Source organism: Parasteatoda tepidariorum, chromosome 12, assembly GCF_982258835.1.
Source record: "Parasteatoda tepidariorum strain Cologne lab strain chromosome 12, Ptep-v5.0, whole genome shotgun sequence".
Taxonomy (NCBI): Eukaryota; Metazoa; Arthropoda; class Arachnida; order Araneae; family Theridiidae; genus Parasteatoda; species Parasteatoda tepidariorum.
This window is the reverse complement of record NC_141766.1, coordinates 10,156,684-10,182,257: the sequence shown is the minus strand read 5'-3', so window position 1 is coordinate 10,182,257 and position 25,574 is coordinate 10,156,684. Positions and strand designations below refer to the sequence as shown.

Genomic DNA, 25,574 nt, shown 5'->3' with positions numbered 1-25,574 from the left:
TCATCCTCAATATTTAATTTAAAAACATAAATCGTAATTCAAAAATAACGAATAGTTGATAAAAATTGAAAACCATTTGACAAATTTTAAACGTTTAACTGAGAAATATATCCTTAACAAGCAATAAAGTTTACTTTGCTGCTTTAAAAATATTAGTAATATTATTCTTAAAGCTCAAAATATTGTAATTTGTCATTATTTTTCCTGAGATCTCTTTGCTTATTACCAGAAATAAATTTTAGAAGTAAATGCAGATTTTTAAAGTAATAGTCAAAGCAATATTCAAGCTACAACAAGAAAAAGAAAATAACGCTTAAACAATTAACTAAAAATATACTTTCAACTAGTATTTTTCAGAACCATACTTTTTAATTAATAAACTATAATTTTCCTGCTCTAAATGAAATTTATACGTTTGTTACAGACTGAATTTCTAATTTCAGTGACTCTCTTGTATTTTTAGTTTTAGGCCACATTTTTATGCTTGTTATAGACTAACTCTTTAATTTAAATGATTTTTCTGTGTTTTTATTCAATTTTGCTGCATTTTTATCGTATTTTTTCTGTTGTTATTTTTTATTTGTTTTTTTGCAACAATTTAAAAATGTATTCAAATTTTAACAGTGGTATTTAAAGCAAGGGCCGGGCAAGTTTGAGTCAGCCCTTCATCCCTTCAGTGGGTCGATAAATGAGTACCAAGCATGCTTGGGAACTAAACACTGGGGGTTCCGCGTTCGGCTGACCACCTGACCGGAGCATCTGCTCCTGCACCCCAGAGCCCAAGGTCATGAAAACTGAGATGGGCGCAGTAGGCCTTGGCCCTCTAGGGCTGTCGCGCCGCTGAGTTTTTTTAATTTTATTTAAAGCAATATTTAACTAACGAAAAAAAAGCAGTTTAAAATAGAAAGTTAGTCTATAGCAAGCATAAAAATATAACTCAAAAAATAAAAATGCAAAGGAGTCACTAAAATTAGAAATTCAGTCTGCAACAAACGTATAAATTTCATTTTAAACAGGAAAACTATAGTTTATTAATTAAAAAATATCGTTCTGAAAAATTCTTGTTGAAAGCATATTTTTATATACGTTTGTTGCAGATTGAATTTCTAATTTTAGTCACTCCCTTGTATTTTTATTTTTTGAGCTATATTTTTCTGCTTTTTATAGACTAAATTTCTAATTTAAACGATTTTTCTGCGTTTTTATTCAATTTCGCTGCATTTTTATCGTAATTTTTCTGTTTGTACATTTTTTTTTAGTTTTTTGCAGTAATTTAAAAGTGTATATAGGTTTTAAAAATGGTATTCAAAGCAATATTTAAGTTACAAGAAAACAGAGCAAATAACATCGTAACATTTAAAACCAAATTTTCGCAACTAGATTTTTAAAAAAAAATTATAAACCTTATTTTTTTAGTTTAGTTGTTTGCTATTGACTAAATTTCTGATTTTAATGGTTTCTCTGTTTTCTCAATATATTTGTTTAACTCAGATTGATTGATTAAACTAATAATTTCAAGTAATAATAACGACAAACATAATTATTCCTATAAATTTAATAATACTTAGCTTAAAGCAAATCTAACTCGATACGATGAAGTATTATTGATGCTCAACATTTATACAGGGGTGCAATGATGTAAAAATAAGAAGGAAAATTCTGTTCCTTTTATAAGTGCTGTTATAAGTAGAAGGAAAAGGGGGGAGGGTTGTGCCCGAGGCACTGAACTTCGAGGATGGAGCAGTAGAACCAGATCAATCAACAACTTAATACGGCGAAAAGTATACTGTCAGCATTCTGGATAAATATACAAAGGACTAGAGTAGTTTAATGCTTCTGTTAGCTAAACGAAAAGAGAGATTTTAGAATCAGCTGTTTCCAGATTTCATTTGTGGCTTTGTGGATTTTAATCTAATCGAAACAAATAATTCATTTGATTTATTTGATATTAGTTTTTGCACATGCGAAAAGAGAAAAATAATAATGACCGTTGGAATAAATTTTTATCGGACGACCTCAAACATTCCAGTCAAATAATTATTAAAGGTTTCATGTTTTATCTTTTTGGTTAATAAATTACTTCCTCTGTCCAAAATAATTAATTATTAATGATGATTTTATTTTTTTGTTTGAACTATTTTCAGAAAATTCAGGGTGCTATACTATCAATCAACATCGTTTATTTACCATTCACTTGCTTCTTTCTTCCTTAAATCAGTACCAAATTAGTTGCAAAGAGTCCAGGATTCACACGCTCTATATTATAAGCACTCTGCCACCGGCAATCTCAAAAAGCTAACATCTAGCTAATGAATCACGAATTAGTATGTAGTATAATTTTGCTGATGCCAATCTACTAAACTGCATTGAAAGTTATTCTCGACCTGCTTGAAGTGCAGCAACTGATTTGGGACAAAATTTTCGACCTAAATGCAGCAAACTAATTTGGAACTGAGGGAGTATTATCTTAGCAATCAATTTTATTTTGTATCATAAGACAAATTTTAATAACAAATGATAATACCTTATAATAATCGCCTGGAAACCAAAATGCAATAGTATAAGGTATAAGGAAAGAAAACATACGAAGGAAAACATACTTTTAGGGGGAATTATCCCCCACAATGGCGGTCTCATTTTTAATAAATCTTGTTTAATAGTATAAAATGAAATTTGTGGCAAACCCCTTATTGTTTTAACTTTCTTTCAAAAAGTACAAAAACTACTTGGATAATTGCTTGAAAATTTTTAAATTTTTAAGATATTCAAATTAAACTTTTTCATTAGTTGCCAAATCCGATTCGATACAGAATTATGGAAAAAAATTTCTGCACATGTGCAATGTAAAGAATTACTTTAAATACTCATATCTTGCACAGTTCTTAGCAATTTTTTTTTAAATATAAAAAAAAATAATAATTTCATAATTAAATTTTAATTGCTTCAAGAATTGGCATAACTCCGTTGAATATTTTTAAGCACATAGAAAAAAAAGAAAAAGAAAAAAAAACGTAAGACAGGAAAACATAATTTTTTTTGTAAAACAACCATATCTCCATAAATATTCAATCTGGGTATATGAAATTTTACGCAGCTAGTAGAAAAAACGGTAACGTTAAGATATTGTATGGTAACGACATTTCAAGAGAAAAGAAAATCATAATTCTAGTTAATCAAACCAAAACATACGATATTTAAGCCATTTATTTGGTAATTTTTCAGTTCACATGGTAACGGTTGCCGAAGATTCTGGTTTACAAGATTATGTTTTTTTCCTTTTTTTTTTACCACACATTTAGTAAATAATATAAAACTGAAAAGTAAATTTAACCAAATAAATGATTTTTACCCCATGATCTAAGTTATCATGAAAAATTTACCAAATTTCCCGACATTTACCAAAATTTATCACATATTATAAAACCATACTCCATAGTTAATTTTACAGCTTTGGAAAAAATTACAGAGTATTTTGGTGCTCTTATAAAGCCAGAAACACGGTAAATTTTACCACATTCTCATAGTTTTAACCATATTTTTTCTCAGTGTATGGTAAAAACGATCCAATCGAAACTTAAAAGTTTAAAATATATAGGGGAGAGTCGGGTAGCCCCGCTCACTTAAGGAGTATTGCTTATATGTCTGTATAATACTGAGTAATAATCCACATTTTTGTATGTTTATATCGTTTTATCATCTAATTAAATAATGCAAAAAGAATAAACCAAAAAAAGAATAGTTTAATTTAAAAAAATAGAAATTTAAAAAAACATGTTTTTCAGCTCTTTTCAAAATGTGTCGGGTAGCCCCGCCCAGTTTCAAAAATTGTGTTTTTTGGCTATTTTTTCAGGTGTAAATGAGAATGACCAATGTATTGACAATAGATAAACCTCATTTATCATTTTTATCACAAAGTTATTTTATTTATTGCATATTTATATACTTTTAGTGAATTCTATCATTTAATAACAACAAATGTCATACTTTTTATCATTATTAATGTATATTAATATATTATAATATTAATATATATTTATATTAAATATTTAACGAAAATAATTTAATTTATTAAGTAACAATAATTAATAACAATAGTTGTTTTTCAATATTAACTTATTTGGTTGATCTCTTCTTATAAACTTAATATAAAATACTTCTTATAAAATTACAAATTCACTTTGTATTTTGATTGCATTCAAATGCTTCTGTAGATTGATTCGTTCACAAATAAGTGAAAATAAATAAGTGAAAAATAGCTTATCATAATATTTATGATTTCTTGATATTAAATTTAATTTGGATATATTAATTACAGTTTAAAAATATTTAATTTTTCATTTTTGAATATATAAATTTATGTTTCATATAATATTAAAACATATATTTGTTGTTAAAAATGCATATAACATTCAAATTTGAAGCAATAAAATAATAATCTTTGCAACCGTACATTTATCGACGAAATAAAATTGGGCATTGATACCCGACATTCATGTGAGCGGAGCTACCCGAAATCCAATTTTTTTGTAAATTTGTAATTACTCGAGCAATTTTTTACATACAAACTTCTTTCTTTGTGCAAATTAAACTTAAGACTACATACTTTAATGCTGTATCCATAGAAAAAATGATTTTTTTAGTATTAAACTGAAGTTTAATCGAAACATTCAACCAATTTTTCTTAATTTCATGACTACTGTATTCAACATATTTTCAAAACCATTGTTTACCATGTTAACAGCTGCATAAGTACTTGAAACTTTGAAAATAATCTTTTTTTAATACAACAATTAATGTCCGATCGCCCATTGACTTGAAAAAATATTCTATACATATGAAATTGACTGTGGGCGGTGGTACCCGCTGGGCGGGGCTACCCGACTCTCCCCTATATATATATTTAACGCAGTGATTTGGAAAGAAATAAGATTTAAATTATATCTAGCAGGTGTTTTTATTCTTTTTTACATGTACCGATAAAAATCTTAAACTTTTAGCAAAATAATTTGATATTATTTTGGGCTTTTCTTCTAAGTTTTTTTTAAGTGAAACTTAAATTCAAAGTCTTTATTTTGATAAAAAAAAGGAGTAAGAGTTATTTGAAAATAATCAAATACAATGGGCTTTCTTTTGAGCTACCACGTTAAGCTGCTTAGTAACTCCTTTGTAAGCAAAGTGTGTAATTGTTTTACGAAATATTTCGATTTTGTTTTGTTTTCGAAGCTACCGAAATGAAAAGAGAGTGAAATGATTAGAAGTATGACGTGAAAAAGAATGGAATTTTGAGTTTCCTATTGTGTTGATTATCGACTGTACAAACATCACTTGAAGTTAAATTCGATCAAATATAAAACAATCAATTGCCTGCTCATTCTTATCTGTCGATAAGAATATTTTCTTTCTTGAACGGATTACTTTTTTTTCGTTTTAAAGTGTCATTCTCCCGAAAAGATATCAAATATGTTATTTTTTAATATTGGATTACGCGTGGTTGTATTGGGAAAAAGATCTTGTCAGTTGATAAACACCATAGAATTTTTGGCCCTTTGTTTGATTTGATTTATATCTGCAAAAAAAGAAATCTTAATGTCTAAAGCACGTGTGAAAAGCCTTAATGAAACATGCGACATTGATTTGCTTTATATTTGTAAGAAAATATAGCGTAATGTTTATAGCACACACGATAGATTTTAATGAAACACGTGAAAAAAAAAATTTCAATTCAAATATTGCAAGATTTTTGATTTTAACAAAACTTATCATAAAAATTCCTATATATTTTTTATAAAATAATAATTATGACGTTTTCCTTTTTAAACTATATTAATATTTTTTAACTATATTAATATTTATTAATATTTTATTTTTATATTTCTCTACTTTAATTTCATTTGTAATTACCCAAGGTTGTTTTTGTTTAGACACAAAATTAAAATCGCTTTCGCAGTTTTTTGATTTTTTTAAAATATATTCACAAAGTTTATTTGGTAATCATTATAATATTATGATTTTATAAATTAATTACTTTGTAGAGATGAGAGGGACATACATCACCTTGTTCTAATTAATTCTCAAACACAACCCAAAAGCTAAGTTACCATATATATATATATATATATATATATATATATATATATATATATATATATATATATATATATATATATATAAGTTCAAAATGAAGATAAAACAAAGAAAAATTATAGACATATGAAAAAGGGGAAGGGAAATAATAAGTAAAAAAATAACAAACAACAGTTTAAAAAAAAGAACTCTTTTTTGTATCAGTAAGCACTCTTTTTTGCGGATATAATTGTGTGGGCTGATGAAAAGCTTACATCTTTTTTTTCCGTTTTTTTTAAATAAAATTTCATCCCTTTTATTATTTTTATTTTATTTTTTTTAAACTTTTGTTTGTTATTTTTTTACTTATTATTCCCCCCCCTTTTTTTCCTATGTCTATAATTTTTCTTTGTTTTATCTTCATTTTGAACTTATCTAATGAGTTCTGTTTACTTGCAGCTTATGCGCAATATGTGAAACTTGTTGTTTTTCTTAACTTTCTTTGAGTTTTCTTGTATTTATTTATTTATTATATATATATATATATATATATATATATATATATATATATATATATATATATATATATATATATATATATATATATATATATATATATAATAAATTGATAAATGTTTCACTATATTAGTTATAACGATTTGAAAAAAATCGTATTGTAGGCTATTTTTTAAAATTTACTGTGACCTGTTAATGTTTTTATCGAACTTTTTTTTTATTTGACTACAATAATTAGGCTAATTTGACTTCTTAAAACTATGCGTGTCATAGTATTTATGCATTAGTTTCAATAAATTAAAGCTTCTTAATGCGATGGTTCACATTATTAGAGTTTGTTATGAGTGTTCTGTCCTGGAATTTTTCAATATTCTCAAAATATTTGCTTAACTGCTATAAGAAATAATTCGGGTATTAACTCCGAGACTCCTGACATTTACCCTTTGGTTATCTGTATATACAAATTTGATATTAGTCATCATGTCAGATTTAAATAAAATCTTGGGACACTATAATGATTAGTTTCATTTCTAAATTATACAGGAAAGTGCTTCTGATGTAAAACATCATGCATGCATACTATACTTCTGTTTATTGAGCTAATATCAAGGGGAAATTATTTAAAGTGTAAAATATCTACTTGGAAATAATATTAACGAAAAGTGAAAAAAATATCAGTCTTGAAAAAATGAGTGGCTTATATATTATCCCAAGCCCATCCAATTTCAATAGCGTCCATATTTTCTTCAGGAGCAGTTTAATGTTTCAATTTCTAATTTAGATATTAACTTTGTGTATCTGTAAGCAAATTAAAACAGATGTCTGTTTAATAGCAATAGAATGCATGTTTAGAAAAATCTTAGAATTAGGCAGTCTTCATAAAATTTTTCTCGTTTAAAAAATGCAGGTCGTTAGTCTAATTCAAAATCAGAAAACAGTACCATCAAGTTCAGGTGATACCACCCTTATCCCTAAAACGAATGAAGTTTTTAGGAAAATAAATCATAACCTGATAATAAATAAATATTTTTAATAATGCACATAATTGCCTCACGAGCAATATATTGATAGCTTTGATTGATTTTAATTTCTAAGTAATCTCAGTAATGATTGAAATGTTTCTCAGAATGTTTTTAGAAGAAAGAAATCATTATTTGCTACCTAATCACGAATTATATTCATAAGATATACTATTATATTTGATATTAAATTATAGTGAAAAATAACCAATAAATAATCCCAAGAAACTGAAGGGGAATAATTACTTGAATAATAAAATTCATTGGCTTAAAAAATAAGCAGATAAAATAAAAGTCAACAAATGTAGTTCATTTTTCGTTTGTAACTTTTTACTTTATAATTCAAATCACTTTCTTTTTCATTGACGTCTAGCAAATCTTGATAATGGGCACCTATTTTTGAGCGCTTGAAACACTAACAATTATTTTGAAATTTAAATTATAGATTATAAATGCAACAACTGAACTGTCCTAATCGGATAAAAAATTCATCTTTATATACGTCAGTGACGGAACAACTACGACGCCATAGAATATCAAAAAAGCGAAAATTTTGCTGTTTTAGAGAGGAGGCTCAAAGTTTATGATATGCATTGATCAAAGTGACTTTAAAAGCAATTATTGTAGTTTAATATAAAAGTATAGAATAAATGCTCTTATGATATTCTTTATTAAAAACATTTGTGATAGATTTATTAAAAACATTTTTAGAAAATAATAAATTTAAATAATCGAGCAGACTATTATAAAATTTTGGAAGTAATGATTTATGGAAAGGTTTAGGATATTTAAATGTTCTGCGTTTGCGATTATTTTTAATATTTTAACTTACTTTAATATCAGATAGATTTTTAGCTTTTCATTAGAAGAAAATACATTATTTGGTGGAAAAATTATAAAAAATAACTTTTTTTAAAATTTTTTATAATGATATCGCATGGTTCAGTAAAAAAAAATTGTACAGACGTAAACACGAATATAACTTGATATCATAAATAAAGCTAATTAATGTGAATAAAGCACAAATATTGGCACAAAAAGACATGCTATAGTTTCGGTTCTATAAAAAAAACCTTCCTCAATGTCAAAGCACAGAGTGACAAAAGAAATACATAAGACAATCAAGTTGCAACTGACAAAACAGTGGTTTAACCAATAGAAGGGAAGTGGAGCGAGCTTGAGAAAGATATTCGAATAAATGAAGTGAGATAAAAAGAAAAGTGAGAAAAGAAAGCCCAGTGTATAAGCAGTGTGGGCGGGGGAGAACCTTAAGAGTACATGACATAGAAATTAAATTGTAATAGAATTCCAAGCACTAGTAATAAATGGGATATTTGAATGAATATTAACTGAATTATTAGAGTTTATCAAAATGTAAAATGCCTCTCAAAGGTCAAGGTCAGCTGCTAAAGATCAGCGTTGAATGATTTCAGCAGAAGAAAGCTCAAACTTAGAATAGAATCGAAACTGTAGTTTGTTTTGTGCAATTATTTGCTCAGTATTAACGCGGTTGTGTAACTTTCATCATAAGGAGCTTAAAGTATACCCTACCTTCATTTGTTTAGCGTAAATACAAGACTAATTTTTGCTGCTTTCTATGGTAATTAGTTGAAGACTATTTACCATAGTTGGTCAGATTGTTTCTTTTAAAGTAAAAAAAGAAAAGAAAAACAGTATTTTTTAGTTAAAAATATTATTGAATCTGAAAATTTAAAGTTTAAACCAATGAAAAAGTAAAAGTAGGGAAAATGAAGTAAAAAGTTCCTTAATTCAGTGATTTCTGTCTAGTTTGCTCATATCCATATCTTTACCGCTTACTGCACTAATAATTGCATTTCGTTTATTTATTCAATATTATTTGAGTTATGATAGTACTCATAATCATTGGGATATATTATTTCATATTCTAAAATGGTTTTTGTTCATCTTGATCTGATTGTTAACTTAGTAAGCATCATGTGAATGTTCTTTAAATAACGTTAAATATAAATCACACAGTTTGAATATAAAAATTTTGTACTTACGTGGTTTCGTTGTTTTCGAAGACCAATTCTCCTTCTAAATGTTCATATTCGACTCCAGGTTTTGCAGTACCTTCAACAGTCCGGAAAGGAACAATAACACGTCCCCTTGCTCCACTAAATCTGTTAACCCTGAGTTGGTACTCACCCGTTGATTCCGTGACTTCCACTTCATTTTCTGGGAAAAGGAAAATTCCGGCATGATCATCATCAAGAATCATTACTGTAGCTAAAAATGGTGTAGCCAGCTCTACTGGCATTCTATACTCCATTTTTTCAATAATGTAATGCGGGTTTGACAATCTTACGTAAAAGTGTTCGTCTTCTTCGAACACGTCATCATCAATTACAGTAATAAAGAATTGCTTGTGTGTCTCTCCAGGACCAAATATTAATGTACCTTCTGCATATTCATAATCTGAACCAGCATTGGCAGTGCCATCTTCCGTTTGGTATTCAACCGCAACAGCTTCATTTAAATTACCTTCTCTAACTACAGTGACAGCAAATTCTCCTACATTTTCCATTACAGTGTAATGACCAGGGTCAAAGTAAATAGCCACAACCTGTCGAAGCTCTTCTTTCGTTTCGTCATCATCTTTCTTTTCAATTTTTTCCAATTTCCGTTTCATCAGATTTGTTCCACCCATCAATTTCCTAGTTGCTTGAATTCGATAGTAAGCTCGACTTTTAGGTCCTCTATCTAAGATTTCTTCACGAGCCATCATTTCGATATCTTCCATGGTGGCATCAGGGTGCTTTCTTCTTAATTCTCTTAAAATTTGAATATACTGCATACGATGTTCTTCAAATTCGCGAACATCATCACTAGGTTCTTCTTCGTAATTTTTAACATTTCCATCTAGGACATGGTTTGTTTTGGCCATCCCCATTTCCATATCTTCACCGCCTTCACCACCAACAATAACATTTCGCTTATTCATACGGTACTTCTTAGTCATGTACTTGTAAATGAGAAATTGCCTATCAGCAATGTAAGCAGTGAGCACGGTGGCAGGGAAAAACATAAAGGTAACGAGGCCTTCCCAAACGTCAATGACACCAGGGGAAAACAAAGTAAGAATTAAGTAGAGCCAAATGTATGCAAACACACTCCACGTCATTGTGACAAAGAATACGCCCAGATGCTTTATCTGTCTGTTTTCTGCTGTTGGTACAGACCACACACATATGCCAATAATCACAAACATATTGAAAGCAGCGCTTCCAACAATCGTACCAGGACCAAGTTGACCAGCTTCAAAATGGTGAGAGTAAACTTCAATAATTGAGAGGAGAATTTCGGGTGCAGAGGATCCTAATGCCATTAGTGTGAGATTCGATACTGTTTCGTTCCATATTCGTACGCTTATGCTCTGAGTTTCGCCATTTGGTTTTTTTATCACTACTTCCTTCTCTTTCGATGTTATAACTTCGATGGATGCCATAAATCGATCTGCTACGATAGAAACACCTACGAACAAGTAAACTAAAGCAACAAAGTACACAATTCCTCTAGCGACCATATCACCACTGCTTAAATTCTCCTGTGGTAGCCATATTGGCAAAAGAAGCCCTTCTCTACATTCAATTACTGGCTTTAGGCTCGAGTTACTGCTTTCAGATTTGGTTCCTGACAATAAACACAAGAAAAAGACAGTAAAGAGCCAGCTCCTCTTCGGCTTCATAATCACAGCCATATTGACTAATATAAATATAGTGTGAGAACTTATATGTCACTATCCGAGCTTCCTCTAGGTTGGAGAAATCAGATCAGCGTGACTAAGTTTACCACTGCTGTGCCCATCCGCACCACTACGCCATTAAGGCGAGGTCAACTTGCATAAATAGCTGGCCTTACAGCTCTTGGTCCAGCAGCTGCAGTGAGAACCTGTCAAAACAAAATCATGTCGTTAAACACTTCCTCTGACAAATAAAAGGGGAGGGAAAACAAGCAAAAGAATAGGTCGATAATGACTTAGAGGTGGGAGAAAGAGAATGGAAGAGATAACAAAATGTGCAAGAGATATTGACTTCTATTTTAGATAAGACGTATTTTACTCTTTATACGCGGAAATGATTTACATACTGATAATTTGTTTTAGTCATAGTTTTCCTTAAAGCACAAAGAATTATTATTTATTGTTCTCATAATGAAAATTTTCCGAAATAGAAGTTTCACGACTTTTATTAAGAAAGCTAACTTAATTTATTGTGAAATTTGTCACCGTTCATATACTGAAGATTAAAAAAGTATTATTTGGCAAGTTTTTACTAGAATAGATTTAAAATCAAAGTCTTAAAGATTATAGTAAAATAATAAGCAACATCTGTTGCTTAATATACATATTTAATTTTATAATTTGGGCATTTTATTTTATAATTTAAATTAAGCATCAATTCCATTGTTTCCAAATTGATACTTTCAATATTCAGCTCCATAGTAACATTTATCTTTTATTCCTGAATGCAACCCGAAAAAAATAAAATTATTTAATATGTCAGACTTAAACTGTACCATGGAGAAAGTTTATTATAGCAGTGTTGATTTTACTTTTTATGCTTGTAATCCTCAACTTATATCCTCAACTTTTAATGCTCGTAATTCTTTCCTCAAAAATTGTCCTGACTCATGAATTTCTGTTACGCACAAATGAGGACAAAAGTTTTGATACTTTAATACACTAGTGATAGAATATAATGCATAACAATCACTATTAATAATAATCATATAAGTTGTTGCTTGTAAGTGTATCTCTGACTTTTGTCTTACCACTGTTGAGATGACAAATTCTTGGTTAGTAATTAAAATTCACTTCGCAAACTAAATTGCTAACAAGTAACAAACTAAGAAAAGTCTTGTAAATGATTAAATAAATTAGAAAAAGAAATTTTTATTCCGAAAGAATTATTACTGCTAAGTATATGTTTACAAAAGAACACTTATATCAAATTTCCACCATAGTTCATTGTGCATCAAAGCTAGAATGATAATTTTGAGTTTTGATATATATACATATATATATATATATATATATATATATATATATATATATATATATATATATATATATATATATATATATATATATATATATATATATATATATATATATATATATATATATATATATATATATATATATATATATATATATATATATATATATATATATATACTCAATCACACTGTACACTAGCGTGCAAAAGTTTTTGGTCTACGCGTGAAAGGCATTTTAATTCTTAAATGTGCCTTTCTTTTTTTTTCTTTTTTTTTTTTTTGTAGAGACGATTTCCGTTTTATTTAGTCAAGCCAACATATATATTACACTTGATTTCAGAGTTTTTACTCTTCTAGCAATTTAATGGAAAATGTAATCTTCTTTGAATTAAATTTAAATCTTTGCACTCAGTTCAATTGAATATTTTTTTTCCATATAATTCGAAGTAAACTTGTAACACTTGTAAGAACTAATTCTTCAAAAATAAATGTCAATATAAAATTAAAGTTAAAATCACGATTTCCGTAAATAAATATGCAAAACTTATGCTTGTTTGTTAAAATTGTATCTTTCAATTGTATTTTCATTCAACTCTTAGATGTAAGAAAATCTTTTCACGAAAAACAAATATCCGACTGATATGAAAGTTGCATTTGATTTAAAGTGACTTTCAAAGCGCTAACTTTGCTTTCTGGTTGATAAGCATATTAAGAATGTTTAGGAATAAAATCATACATTATTTATTACATTTCCAATCAACCATCTATAGTATTGAGTTTGACCAAAGACTTTTGCACGCCAGTGTACATATATATATATATATATATATATATATATATATATATATATATATATATATATACCCATGAGCCAGCAACCTTTGTTGTCGTTGAGAGAAGCTGAGTCATAATTGTCCCGCCTACACCAAGATTTGAACCTGGGTTGTCTGATGGGACGACGAGTGTTTATTTTCTGAGTCACTCTGGCTAATTAAAATTAAGATGGTCATGCATTAAGTTATATAATTCCTTAAATAAAAAAATCTTAAATATTACATAGTATTTTAGTCGCAAAAAATATATAAATATTCTAAGACATTTATGTTGAAGAAAATAAAATAGTCAACGGCTGATCATCCTAAATTTTTATTCCTGAAATCAGATCAAAATTTCCTCCAGCAATCAAAGAAAAAAATCCTAGAAAGTAAATTAACAGCTAATTTTTTTTTACATAAAATACAGGAAAAGGAAATATAGCAGATTTTAATTAGGGTACGCTACATACTAAAGTTGAAAAGCTATATATTATAGTCCCTCTGTATCTTAAGAATGTATTGAATTGAATTTTTTTTTAGATATCCCAGGTTCAGTTGAGTATTATCTTTAATTTTCTATTAATAGATTTTTAAGGAGAAAAATTTTCAGAAATTTTATTACAACGGAGACAGTTTTAGTTTATTTAAGGCGACAAGGGGCTTTCAAATTTTTTTTTTTGAAATTATGAAGGGATTTGCTTGAAATTTTCAGAATACATTTATATTGTTAAAAACAACTTTTCTACAAAATTTCAAAGAAATATTTCTAAATTTAAGAAATTAAAAAATTAAAATTTTTGAATTTTTTATGTTTTTTTATATTACTCCTCGCGTCTGAAATTTTGTCAAAATGACAGAATTCTTTTAAAATATTACATATTAGGTAATATTAAAAAAATTGTTGGGAGTACTTTTTTAATTTTTTATTATAGAAACAAATAACATTAAAAAAACAGTAAAAAACTTACATTTTTAGGAAAAAATCATCATACCTCTATAAAATATCATGTATAAAAAAAATTCTATTCACTTAATTCAAAAAACGTTTCCAACAAAATGTTAATAATATTCATCAATATATAGCATTAAATTCTCAGGTCAATAGAATGAAAATTCATTACGCTGGAACAGTTTGAAATTTGTAAATTTGTCAAAAAAGACATTTTGAGAAAAATGACATTTACTACTTTTTCATTGCAAATTTTACTTCTGAACAAATATTTTTTGTTTTTAATATAAATACCTATAAATATTGTCTAATGAAATAGTTTAATAATTATATACTTTAAATTTCTTTAAAGAAATTAACAAAATATTTAACTAATTTAAAATTAATTTTAAACTAAACTAATTTTAACAGTTACCTGCATTAAAAAAAAGGTAAACAAAGGGGTGTGGTCAAAACTGAAATGGTCATAACTTCATCAATTTTGCTCTTATTCCAGAATTTTTTTTTTTAAATGTTCAGTTAAATGCCAAGATTTCAGAAATATAAAATGTAAAATATCGATTTTTTGACAAATTTTTGCTTCTTTGAAAGTCCCTTGTCACCTTAAAGCATGAATAAGAAAAAGATATGTAAATGCGCATTATTAGTAAATAATTAATATATATAATTTATGGTTATATATTAAATTGCATTAATATATATATTTTCCAAGAAACATTCTTCATTTTTTTTGATTAATATAAAAATATTTATTTCAATAATCGCAAAACGTATTTCAAAGAAAACATGAAATACTAATGATCATTATGTTTCTATAAATTCTTTCAAATATTTTTCCCAGGTACACCTTTTCAAAGAAAAATTCCCGGAAGGCAAAATAGTCTTTGATCTCTCTGTCAAATATGGTTTAACAAAATAAAGGGAAAGAAAAATCTCGGATTTCAAAGACAAATTTGGAAAATATGATGTTGTTAGAAAACGTAAATTAAAAATGGAAAATAAATGAACAAAAAATATACTAAGCAAAAATAACAGATATAGGAAGAGAATTTCTCTTCTTGGTATGCAATTCAGAAAAATATCAATTTTCATTTCAGGGAAATTATTTTTGTATTTTTCTACTTCAAAGAAGCACTTCACTTGTCAATTAGTGTCGCCTTATAATAATACGTCTGTGTATTAAATATAATAAGCAATTTTAAAATGTAATAAGCAATTTTTAATTGAATAAAATGTATTGTTTTGGTGGAAAATGATACTGTAAACAGATTTATTCACTTTGATTTCTTCTAAGGAAAAAATATATTTTATCTCTTCATTAATTTCTATTGTAAAAATAACTTTAATTGGACAGTTTTAAAGTTTGATTATTTTGATTTTAATATGATTCCATTTTAATAAAATTAAAAAATATATATATTTCCGTTTTGCGATAATTATGCATTTTATTGAAATAACTATACCCAGAGTTTTCCCCCATATATGCGACGCTATATATAATATATATATATTCATTAGCTAAAAAATTTCATATGTACTTTAATATATTGTTTTATTTACATTAAATACATTATTCAAATAAAAAATATACCTTAGAAAAATTATTCAAAGTAGTTTTCGCTCTTCCTTTATGACACGTATTAACAATGAAAAAACTGTTTAACAAAGATGATGCAATAATTTTTATTTCTTAATTTTATTTTCATTTTATTAAGATAGAAAATGTTATATAGTTATTAAATTTGCAAAATTTCTTGAGGGTATTGCTCGGAAAATGCCTCTAAGAGAAGAGGGAAAAATGATTTTATTTTTTGAAATTTTTTTCTGATCTAAAAAAAAATTAAAATTGGTTTAGTAGTTTTTAAATTTAATATATGGGGATGGAATTTAAAAAGAAAATTCACTCATAACAGTGATATAATTATTGATATTTTAACTTCATAATTTTATTGATCTAAGCCAGTTTTCAGTAAACTGGTTCTAACATCGGTTGTAGAACTCATTACAAAATCATTCATGTGAATCATCTCTGATTCTCTTTTACTGTTTCCTAAAATTAATATTTTATTTATTAATTTATTAATATGTTTTTCGAAATATATAGCTATTTAGATATTTCCAGCAAAATTAAAATTAATAAAAAGGTTTTGATTTGAAACGTTGTATAAAAATGTTGTCATCATTAAGAAAATAAATAAATAAAAATCTCAGCCGATATGGATTTTATAAATCATGCGTTCCACAAACAACCGACACTTTAAAAAATAAATTAAAGAAAAATGGAATAATACAGAAGTGTACGGTTTTATTTGATTCTGATTTCCAATGAGGTGAACCGGGGTTCGATCCAGGCGATGACTGGTCGATAAGAATTCCGCATCCGTCTTGCACCGACCACAGCGCTGAAGTGAAATATCCTGAGTTTTTGCAGACAGATCATTGGTTAGAGTCCCCTTGACGTCAGGCTAAACGTGGGAGGTTCTCGTGATCTTCCTCTCCGTGTAACGCAAATGCGGGTTCGTTCCATTAGAAAGTCCTCAACGAAAACAAATTTCTCCCAACACTTGATCCAGGAATTCCCTTGTCTTCTGGATTGGATTCAAAATTACAAGGCTACGGAGTTGAACATTTGTAGTCATAAACCCAATAAATTGGGTCGGCAGTTCAACGACGGTTAGAATGTAAAATAAAAGCAAGTTATGAAATTAGTTAAAAAAGTTTCAACAGATGAGCTTGCTTTAAAAAAGAAAAAAGCTAAAACTATTTTCGTTGCATGTTTGATAATTTTAACTGAAATAATTGTTCCTGCGCCTCCTAGTTTTTCACAGCCTATGGCCACCTTATTGCTGCAATTAGTTGTTTTTACGAAAATATTGTTTCATAGTTAATATCAGTTAGTAGCACCATCTGTTAAAAGAACTTTATAAATTAGATTTGAAAGAGGGTGGGAAATCTGATATTTCAAGAAGAACGTAGCAAACCGTCTTCTTCCATATTCCTTTAAATAGATTTACCCGGTATATCTAGGATTTACTCGGTACTTAACATAATTTCAGATAAACGCAGTGAGTGAGTTGTTATATACTTCGAACCTGTACAACTTTTTCAACCCCATGTGTAATGTCTTTACCTATATCTTGTTTTATATCTGTCAATGAACAGCCGACTCAATTTTGGGTTTACGACTATTAATGTTCAACTCCGTAGCCTTGTAATTTTGAACAAATCCAGAAGACAAGGAAACTCCTGGATCAGTCCCCCCAGATGTATTGATTTGTTATGGGAACATGGAAGACTTTGCGACTCGACAGACTCATGCATCAGTCACTTTTTACTGCACGAGTCTTCGGCCGGTGGGGATCGAACCCACGAGTTTTTGGACATGGGCCCAGTGCTGTACCAACCAGGACATCCTGGCCTCGGTACATATATTATAAGAAATCCAGATAAACTCAGTGAGTGATTTGTTTTAGGTAACAATAATTAGAAACCAAAGTGGTTTTTTAAGTCGAGGGTATGCCCGGAGACTATAATATAAAAATATAAGATGGGCTCAATGAGTTAAAGTTCGTTTACTCTACTTATCTTTAAAATCTAAATGGTATCCAAATCACTGGTATACTTGGTACTTATAATATTAAAATTTCAGATAAACGCAGTGAGTAAGTTCTTTTATTCTACTAATATTTAAAATCTAAATAGTATCCAAATCACTGGTATACCTGGTACCTATAATATTGAAATTTCAGATAAACGCAGTGAGTAAGTTCTTTTACTCTACTAATCCTTGAAATCTAAATGGTATCCAAATCACTGGTATACCTGGTACCTATAATATTAAAATTTCAGTTAAACGCAGTGATTAAGTTCTTTTACTCTACTAATCTTTAAAATCTAAATGGTATCCAAATCACTGGTACCTATAATATTAAAATTTCAGATCTACGCAGTGAGTAAGTTTTTTTAATCTACTTATCTTTAAAATCTAAATGGTATCCAAATCTCTGGTATACCTGGTACCTGTAATATAAAAATTTCTGATAAACGCAGTGAGTAAGTTCTTTTACTCTACTAATCCTTAAAATCTAATTGGAATCCAAATCAAGGGTATCTATAATACAACAATTGCAGATAATTGCAGTGAGTGAGTTGTATTATAACACTAAACTTTGAAATCTAAACACTTTTTTCTAATCATATGTTGGCAATGAAGCGCAATAAAATTTTTATAACCGTGTAAATATATTTTCTTCTCTTGAAACATTTTTGAAAATGATTCTATTTGAATAAATATAAACTTTTTCAAACTCATTTCAAGAAAAAAATTATTTGGAATTTTCAAATTCAACTGGAATTCTTTTTTCTTCCTTTAAATTAATTAAGCTTAAAACGATGCGATTAAAAACAGTTTAATATTTTAAATCAATAATCAATTATTTTGACCCAATCATCCGCACCAGAAAAAAATATCAATATGCTCGAATTGTGCTTATTGATTTTTAAAATAAGTTTTTACTCATAAGATATAATAAAAAAGTTTTATTTTGAAACAAAGCTTTCTGGACCGATTGCAATACACAGAAATTGCTTTACAATATCCTAATACACCAGCAACAGTATATTTTCTATGCTTGAATTCACTAAAACTTTTTTTTTCTACAATCCTCGCCTCCTTATGAAACTTGCAAACACAGCTTGTTTCGAAGAAACTTCGATCAAAATATAGCAATCATACGAATGCCGTTCGAGATATAGAAAAGCAACAAAATTTTCAAATATCGGAGAAAATTTAGACAGAGACCGTGAAACGTGACTTTCATTTTAAGGGCTTCGTTCTTAATGGGGAAGCTCTACAAAGTCTTTTGTCACAGATAGCTATCCAACGAAAAATCGCTGTTTCATACTAGGACACCTTCTCTTTGGGACTAGATATTTTGCCGTTTAATGTCGCGTTGCTGTGAGTAATGATTCACATTGGATTCAAAAATGTTAAAAATGAAAAATTCTTTGCGTTCGAAGCACTTTTCTACGTGAATCCTGAAAAGGAAAAGGTAGATTTTGGCTTTTACAGAAATAACGGAAATCCTCTAATGTCATTAGTTTGCAGGGATTGTCAGGGGATGTTTACGTCATTATGTTGCAAGAATACAGACGAATAAGGAAAAATAGACAAAGAAAAATTATTTCGAACATTATTCACGTTTTTGTTTTTGCTTGCTTTTAACTAAGATTATCATTATTTTTTTCTCTTCAAAGCTAGCTGAATCATATTTCTTTATAAATTATTGTTTATTTGAATTTTATAAAAGTCCCGAATCTATTGTCTAGTCGGGTGAATTATAAATAAATCTCTGTCCTTTTTTTCTGTTTTTTTGATAATATTTTCATTTTAATTAAATATAAGCATTAAAATAATAAATATAAACATTAAGAAAAAGAAATTTAATATTTTTGTAGATCATTTTGATTTAGTTGAAAAAGTGAAAATTTATCATAAAATGAAATCACGCCCAGAAAATTATATGGTAAAGCCTACCAGAATAAGGTAAAATGTACCTTGTTTCTGGTTCTATGGGAACACCAAAATGCTCAGTTATTTTTAACGAAACACTTTAAAAATGATTTTGATAAAATCAGCAATAAAATATAGTTTTATAAATTATGATAAAATTTGGTAAATGTGGTAAAATTTATAAATGTTATCATGATACTTAGCGAAAGGCATAAAAACCATTGATTTGTATAAATTTATTTTTCTGTTTTGTAATTTTTATTAAGTCCTTGGAATAAGAGCTATAATATTGAAAACCACGATTTCAGGTAAGCCGTTACCACCTGAACAGATAAATTATTAAAGAAATAGTTTAAATACCTTATATTTTGGTTTTATTAACCATAATTTGGTTCTATTACCATAAATGTCATTACCATGCACATCAGTAATTTTACCGGAAAATATTATTGTTCAAGATACCGAGGTTATGGTAAAGCATTTAATTAAAACCTCGTGAACCTTAACTAAGTTGAAATGTTAATCAGGTATCAAGTTGAATCAAAGTCGCAGGAAAACTACACAGTGATGCCTCAATTTCGGTATGGCATGGTTTAACTTGAACGGAAACAAGGTTCCATTGAGAACCAAATTAAGGTTTCAGTTAATTTCCATAACATTATGATTTAAGATATCGAGGTTCTTGTTAAACCTTTAACCTTTCGTAAACCTTAAATAAGTTTAAACCTTAATAAGATGTCGAGTTGAATCAAAGTATCAGTAAAATTACACGATGATTTCTTAATTACTGATCATATGGTTTGATTTGAACTAGAGCAAGTTTCATTTAAATACCAGATTATCTTTTCAGTCAATTCTCATGATATTATTTTTCAAGATACCTAGGTTATTTCTAAACATTTATCAATAACCTCAAAAACCTCAAATAAGCTGAAGCTTTAATAAGATGTCAAGTTGAGTTTAAGAGTCAAAAAATTACACTTGAATTGAAACGAGGTTTCAGTTAATTTGCAAGATATTATGGTTCAAGATACCGAGGTTACGATAAAAGTTTTAACCATATCCTCGTAAACCTAAATAAGTTTAAATCTTGACGTTAGGTTGAACCAACGTAACATAAAAATTACATGATGTTTCCTTAACTGCTTGGCGATATGATTTCAGGACAAATTAAAGTTTAGTCCAAAGTAAACACAAAATTAAAGTTTTGGCAAGTACTTCGTTACATCAGGGTTCAACATATTGAAATTATGATGTTGTTGTCGTCGTCCATTAAATCAGAGGCGTGCGATTGTTCTTTTTTTATAGTGTCGTCATCTATGACCCATAATTTGATTTCTGCCGCAGCCATGCGTCACACCCGTAAATGGGAAGTGCCCATTCATACATCCACAGATCGTAATTTTGACCTGAACCAGAGAAAGATCAATCTCCAACTGAGCACCAGAAAGGTATTGATTTGTTATGGGAACATGGAGGACTTTGTGATCTGACAGATTTAACATGTACCAGTTACCATTTACTATACAGGGAGTTTTCGACCACCTGGATTCGAACTCCCGTTCTCACAAACGTTAGTCCAGTGCCCAGCCAACCAGTCTATCCCGGCCATCGAAATTATGATTAAACCTTTAACTAGGCTTATGGGTGTGTATATGAAACTGCACTGCAAAAGGTTCTGCTTAAATTTAGAATGCATTATACATTTGTGTCGCACAAAGTATAGTAAGATAACCTTAAGATAACAGATAACTTTTTGCTTATTCCTTTTGAAAGAATAAAACTATTAATTGTTTATTCTTTAAGATTCAAGATAAAATTAAATGCACATTTTTGGTAGATTTTTCATTTTATTTTTATCTAAATCAAAATAAAAAAAAGTCGAGGGAGCAATTCATTAGTCACAAATGAAAAAAAAAGCTAAGTTTTAACGCATAATCGTAAAAGAATATATTTTGTTACAAGAAATTTTAACACCCTTTAATTATCTTTCCCCAAAACAATTTTCAAAGCAGTATGAATATATCTACCTACGGCTGTTGTTGATTTCATCAATTTATACAAAACCCTAATGAGACTAAAAAACTTCTTTAAAGAAGATTTCTCATTAAAAACATAGTTTCATTTTTAGATTTCAAAGACACGACTTTAAATAAACAAGATAAAAATTCAAATTCTTTTTAGTGATGGTAAAACACAATAGAATATTTTTGGCTCTTAGAATTTTTTTAAGCGGAATTGTTATCAAAATAATTGTCTTTTCAAGTATGGCAGAAAGAATAATTTCAATAAGAATGTTGTCAGATATCTCTGGAAGATATTTTAGTAAAAAATTTTGTTAATTATTAACAAGTAAATTAATTATTTTCAAACTGAGATTTAGTATATGATTTTTTTTTAATAATAGAAACTTTTTTCGCGCAAAATTTTGCTATTTCAAAACTTGGATTGGTTCTTTTTAAAAATATTTTGCATTGTCATATTTTTCAATATTTATAACGGAATTTTTTAACATTTATAATAGATACCGCAAAAACCAATGGTCTTAAGGGATTATATTGAAATCCTGTGATAAGATTTTAATCATCTTAGTTGGTCGTATAAGTTATGCGATAAAAAATATTTTTTCTAAAGATATTAAGTTTTGGAGAAGAATTTTTTCCACCAAAAATTCTCATATTTATATATTCTGGGAAAAGTTACCTCCGATTCCCTGAATGATGTGAAGGAAATTTGAATGCTGAGTTATTTTAAAATTATAAATTTAATTAACACATGTTTCAGATATTTAAAAAGTAAAGTACATGATTATCTTTATTGCACAACTAAACACATACGTACATTTCGTAATAACAATCTTTTTTTCTGAAGCAAAACTTAAACCTATGCTATGCCATACTCATTTGTAAACAATCTCAGGCGATATCCAACGTACGTCCAAAAGTAGCGTTTGCGAAAGCAAAATTAATTCGTTAATGGTGTGAATACGCACGACTTTGGTGTAAGCATTCTCAATTATCGGTGTTTAAATTTAATTTTGATTGGATTTTGATTTAGATCAAAACTTGATTTGATGTAAACTTGAAAGGAAGTGTTTTTTCAGACATCAATTTCCTTTGTTGTCCAATACCAAAATTTGGAGAGCTATTATACCACTGTTTTTATAGTGTAGTTTAAGTGTCAGTGTACATACAAGACGCTTTATAAGCTACGTCATATTTAGGATATTATAAAACTAAGAAATTTTATTTTCGTAAATAATATAATGTGGCTCTAATGTCCCTAGTGGGGTCCCTAGTGGTCCACCCGAATTCAAATCAATGAGTACCAGCTTATCTGGAAAGAAATCGATGTGTATCTACTGTACACAGTGCTGACCCCATGCCACAATCATGCCGTTGGTCACGAAATTATGGAGCATGTTCCCTTGGTCCACTATGGGCTGTAGTGGAAATCCTTTACTTTTTGCTTTAATTAATAACATTTTTTCATTAAAGTATTCAAAATTAGAAAGACAATTGCGTAAACTATTCAGAGGAGACTTCTCAAACGTTTATAAATATAACCATACTACGTTAAATGGAGGGGAAACCTTTAAAATCTTAAAAATAAACTTTTTTTATTTCTAATGTTTTGACCCTTTGACCCACAAAGGGCTGTAGCGGAAATGCTTAACTTTTTTCTTTGAATAATATGGACTTAGGTAACAATTTATTTTAATTGAAATGAAGAAAATTTAAACACAATTTTTTAAACTATTCAGAATGGACTTCTCAAACGTATATTTTTTTTCATTTGTAAATATAACTATATTACGTGAAAAGGAGAGGGTACTTTTAAAATCTTACAAATAAACTTCTTTACTTTTTATGTTTTAATATATTTACAGATCCTAAGAACTTACGTTTTTAGTGTTGGTTATACATACGCAAAATATATTATATAGCAAGTACTCTGAAAAATAATGAAGAATTATTGAAATATCGTCAATGTTTGAGTGATTAAGGCACTGAAATTGGGCAACGAATTGTCCAAAAATGGGTTCAAACCGCGGTTTGAAGCCCATGTAGCTTGATATCGATGGGTAAGAGCTTGTCTAGGATGTAAAGGAGGTAGGCGCGCAATGCCGACTACATTACTGTTATTATTCCAGTGGCCACGGAATTAATGAACCTCAAAATTCATGACCCCTTAGCTCACAATGAACTGTTGTGAGAGCGCTTTATTAAGTAATTATACTACTTTAATTTCGAGAAATAAATTTATCTTGATTATTTAATTGATAAATTTATCTTATTATTGATAAATTTATCTCATGCACTTTTTAAAAAAAATAATATCAAAAAATCCACTGAAAATTAGAATGGTTAAAACTACAAGAATATGCTGAAAAGTACCGTGTCTTCGGTTCTATGGGAGCACCAAAAAGCTTATTAATTTTTACAGAAGCATTTTGTTAATAATTTTGGTAAAATTAACAATAAAATATGGTTTTATAATGTGTGATTAAGTTTGATAATTTTATCATAATACATAGAAATTGGCATGAAAACTATTTAATCGGTTAAACTTATTTTTATACTTACTTATTTTCTTACTAATTGTATGATAATAAGAACTATAATTTTGAAAACCAGTATTTCCGGTATACCACTTTCATTTAAACTTAACATTTTCAAGCGGAAAACTTAAGATGTCCGACTAATTTCGAAAACTTTTTTTTTAATATTGTTATAAAATTTTAAAAATCTAATTTATTTGTTTCATTATGTGTAAAAACTAATAAAACCGGCAAAAAAAGCTATTATCTTTATTTCTTTAAATTTTTTTATTATTTAATGGTAATTTTACAATTTTTTGGTTAAAAATAAAGCATTTTTTTGCACTTACACTAATCACTTTGAAAAAAAAGAAACCCAGAACAAAAAATCCTTTGAGAATTTTATTGAGAAGGCTATGTTTCTATGTTTCAACTAATTATGTTTTGAACTACTATCTTAAAGGCTTCTCACACTAATAATAAAAAAAGGTAATTTTAAAGTTAACAATCTCTTTGACCTTAAGGGTGAAAAAAGTCTGCTAAATATTGCTGTATTGTACAATTATAATGTTTCTGGTTAAAATAAACAAACTACAATTTTGTTAAAAAAAAGAGTATACGGCATTTAAGCCATTCATTTGGCACTATTTCCTTTCTTATATGTAGTAATAGTTTACCGACATCTCTGGCGTTTTCTAATAGTTCTTATTACCACACATTTAATAAAAAATACAAAACTAAAACGTAAATATAATTGAATAAATACTTTTTATGCTATGCTCTACGGTTTCATGGTAAAACTACCTAATTTTTCCTTATTTAATCAAATATTATTACATATAATAAAACCATATTTCATTATTAATTTTACCAAAACATTTATCCAAATGTTTCTGTAAAACCTACCAAAGGTTTCGATGTTACCATAGAACCAGAAACAAGCTAAATTTTGCCATATTCTAGTAGTTCTGACAATTTACATGTACGTTTACATGCACGTTTGACAAATGCACCGAAGAGTCATAACATTATGACCACCCTCCATCTATAACAATGGGTTCGCCCAGGTTTTCATGGTTTCTCGCCCAGAACAATGTTTTCATGGGGCATATTAGGACCCATAATCCTCATAGAACAA

General features: G+C 28.3%; 1 protein-coding gene across 5 annotated transcripts in view; it reads right to left on the bottom strand.

The window, feature by feature from the left end:
• The window catches only part of LOC107452633 (sodium/calcium exchanger 3), a 257,682-nt gene that overhangs the window by 102,212 nt on the left and 129,896 nt on the right, over positions 1-25,574 (bottom strand). For all 5 annotated transcript variants that reach the window (XM_016069177.4, XM_016069197.4, XM_016069183.4 and 2 more), the window contains one exon: positions 9,623-11,510. In XM_016069177.4, the coding sequence (XP_015924663.2) occupies positions 9,623-11,319 (1,697 nt within the window). In that variant the 5' untranslated portion in view covers positions 11,320-11,510. The remainder of the gene's footprint in view (positions 1-9,622; positions 11,511-25,574) is intronic.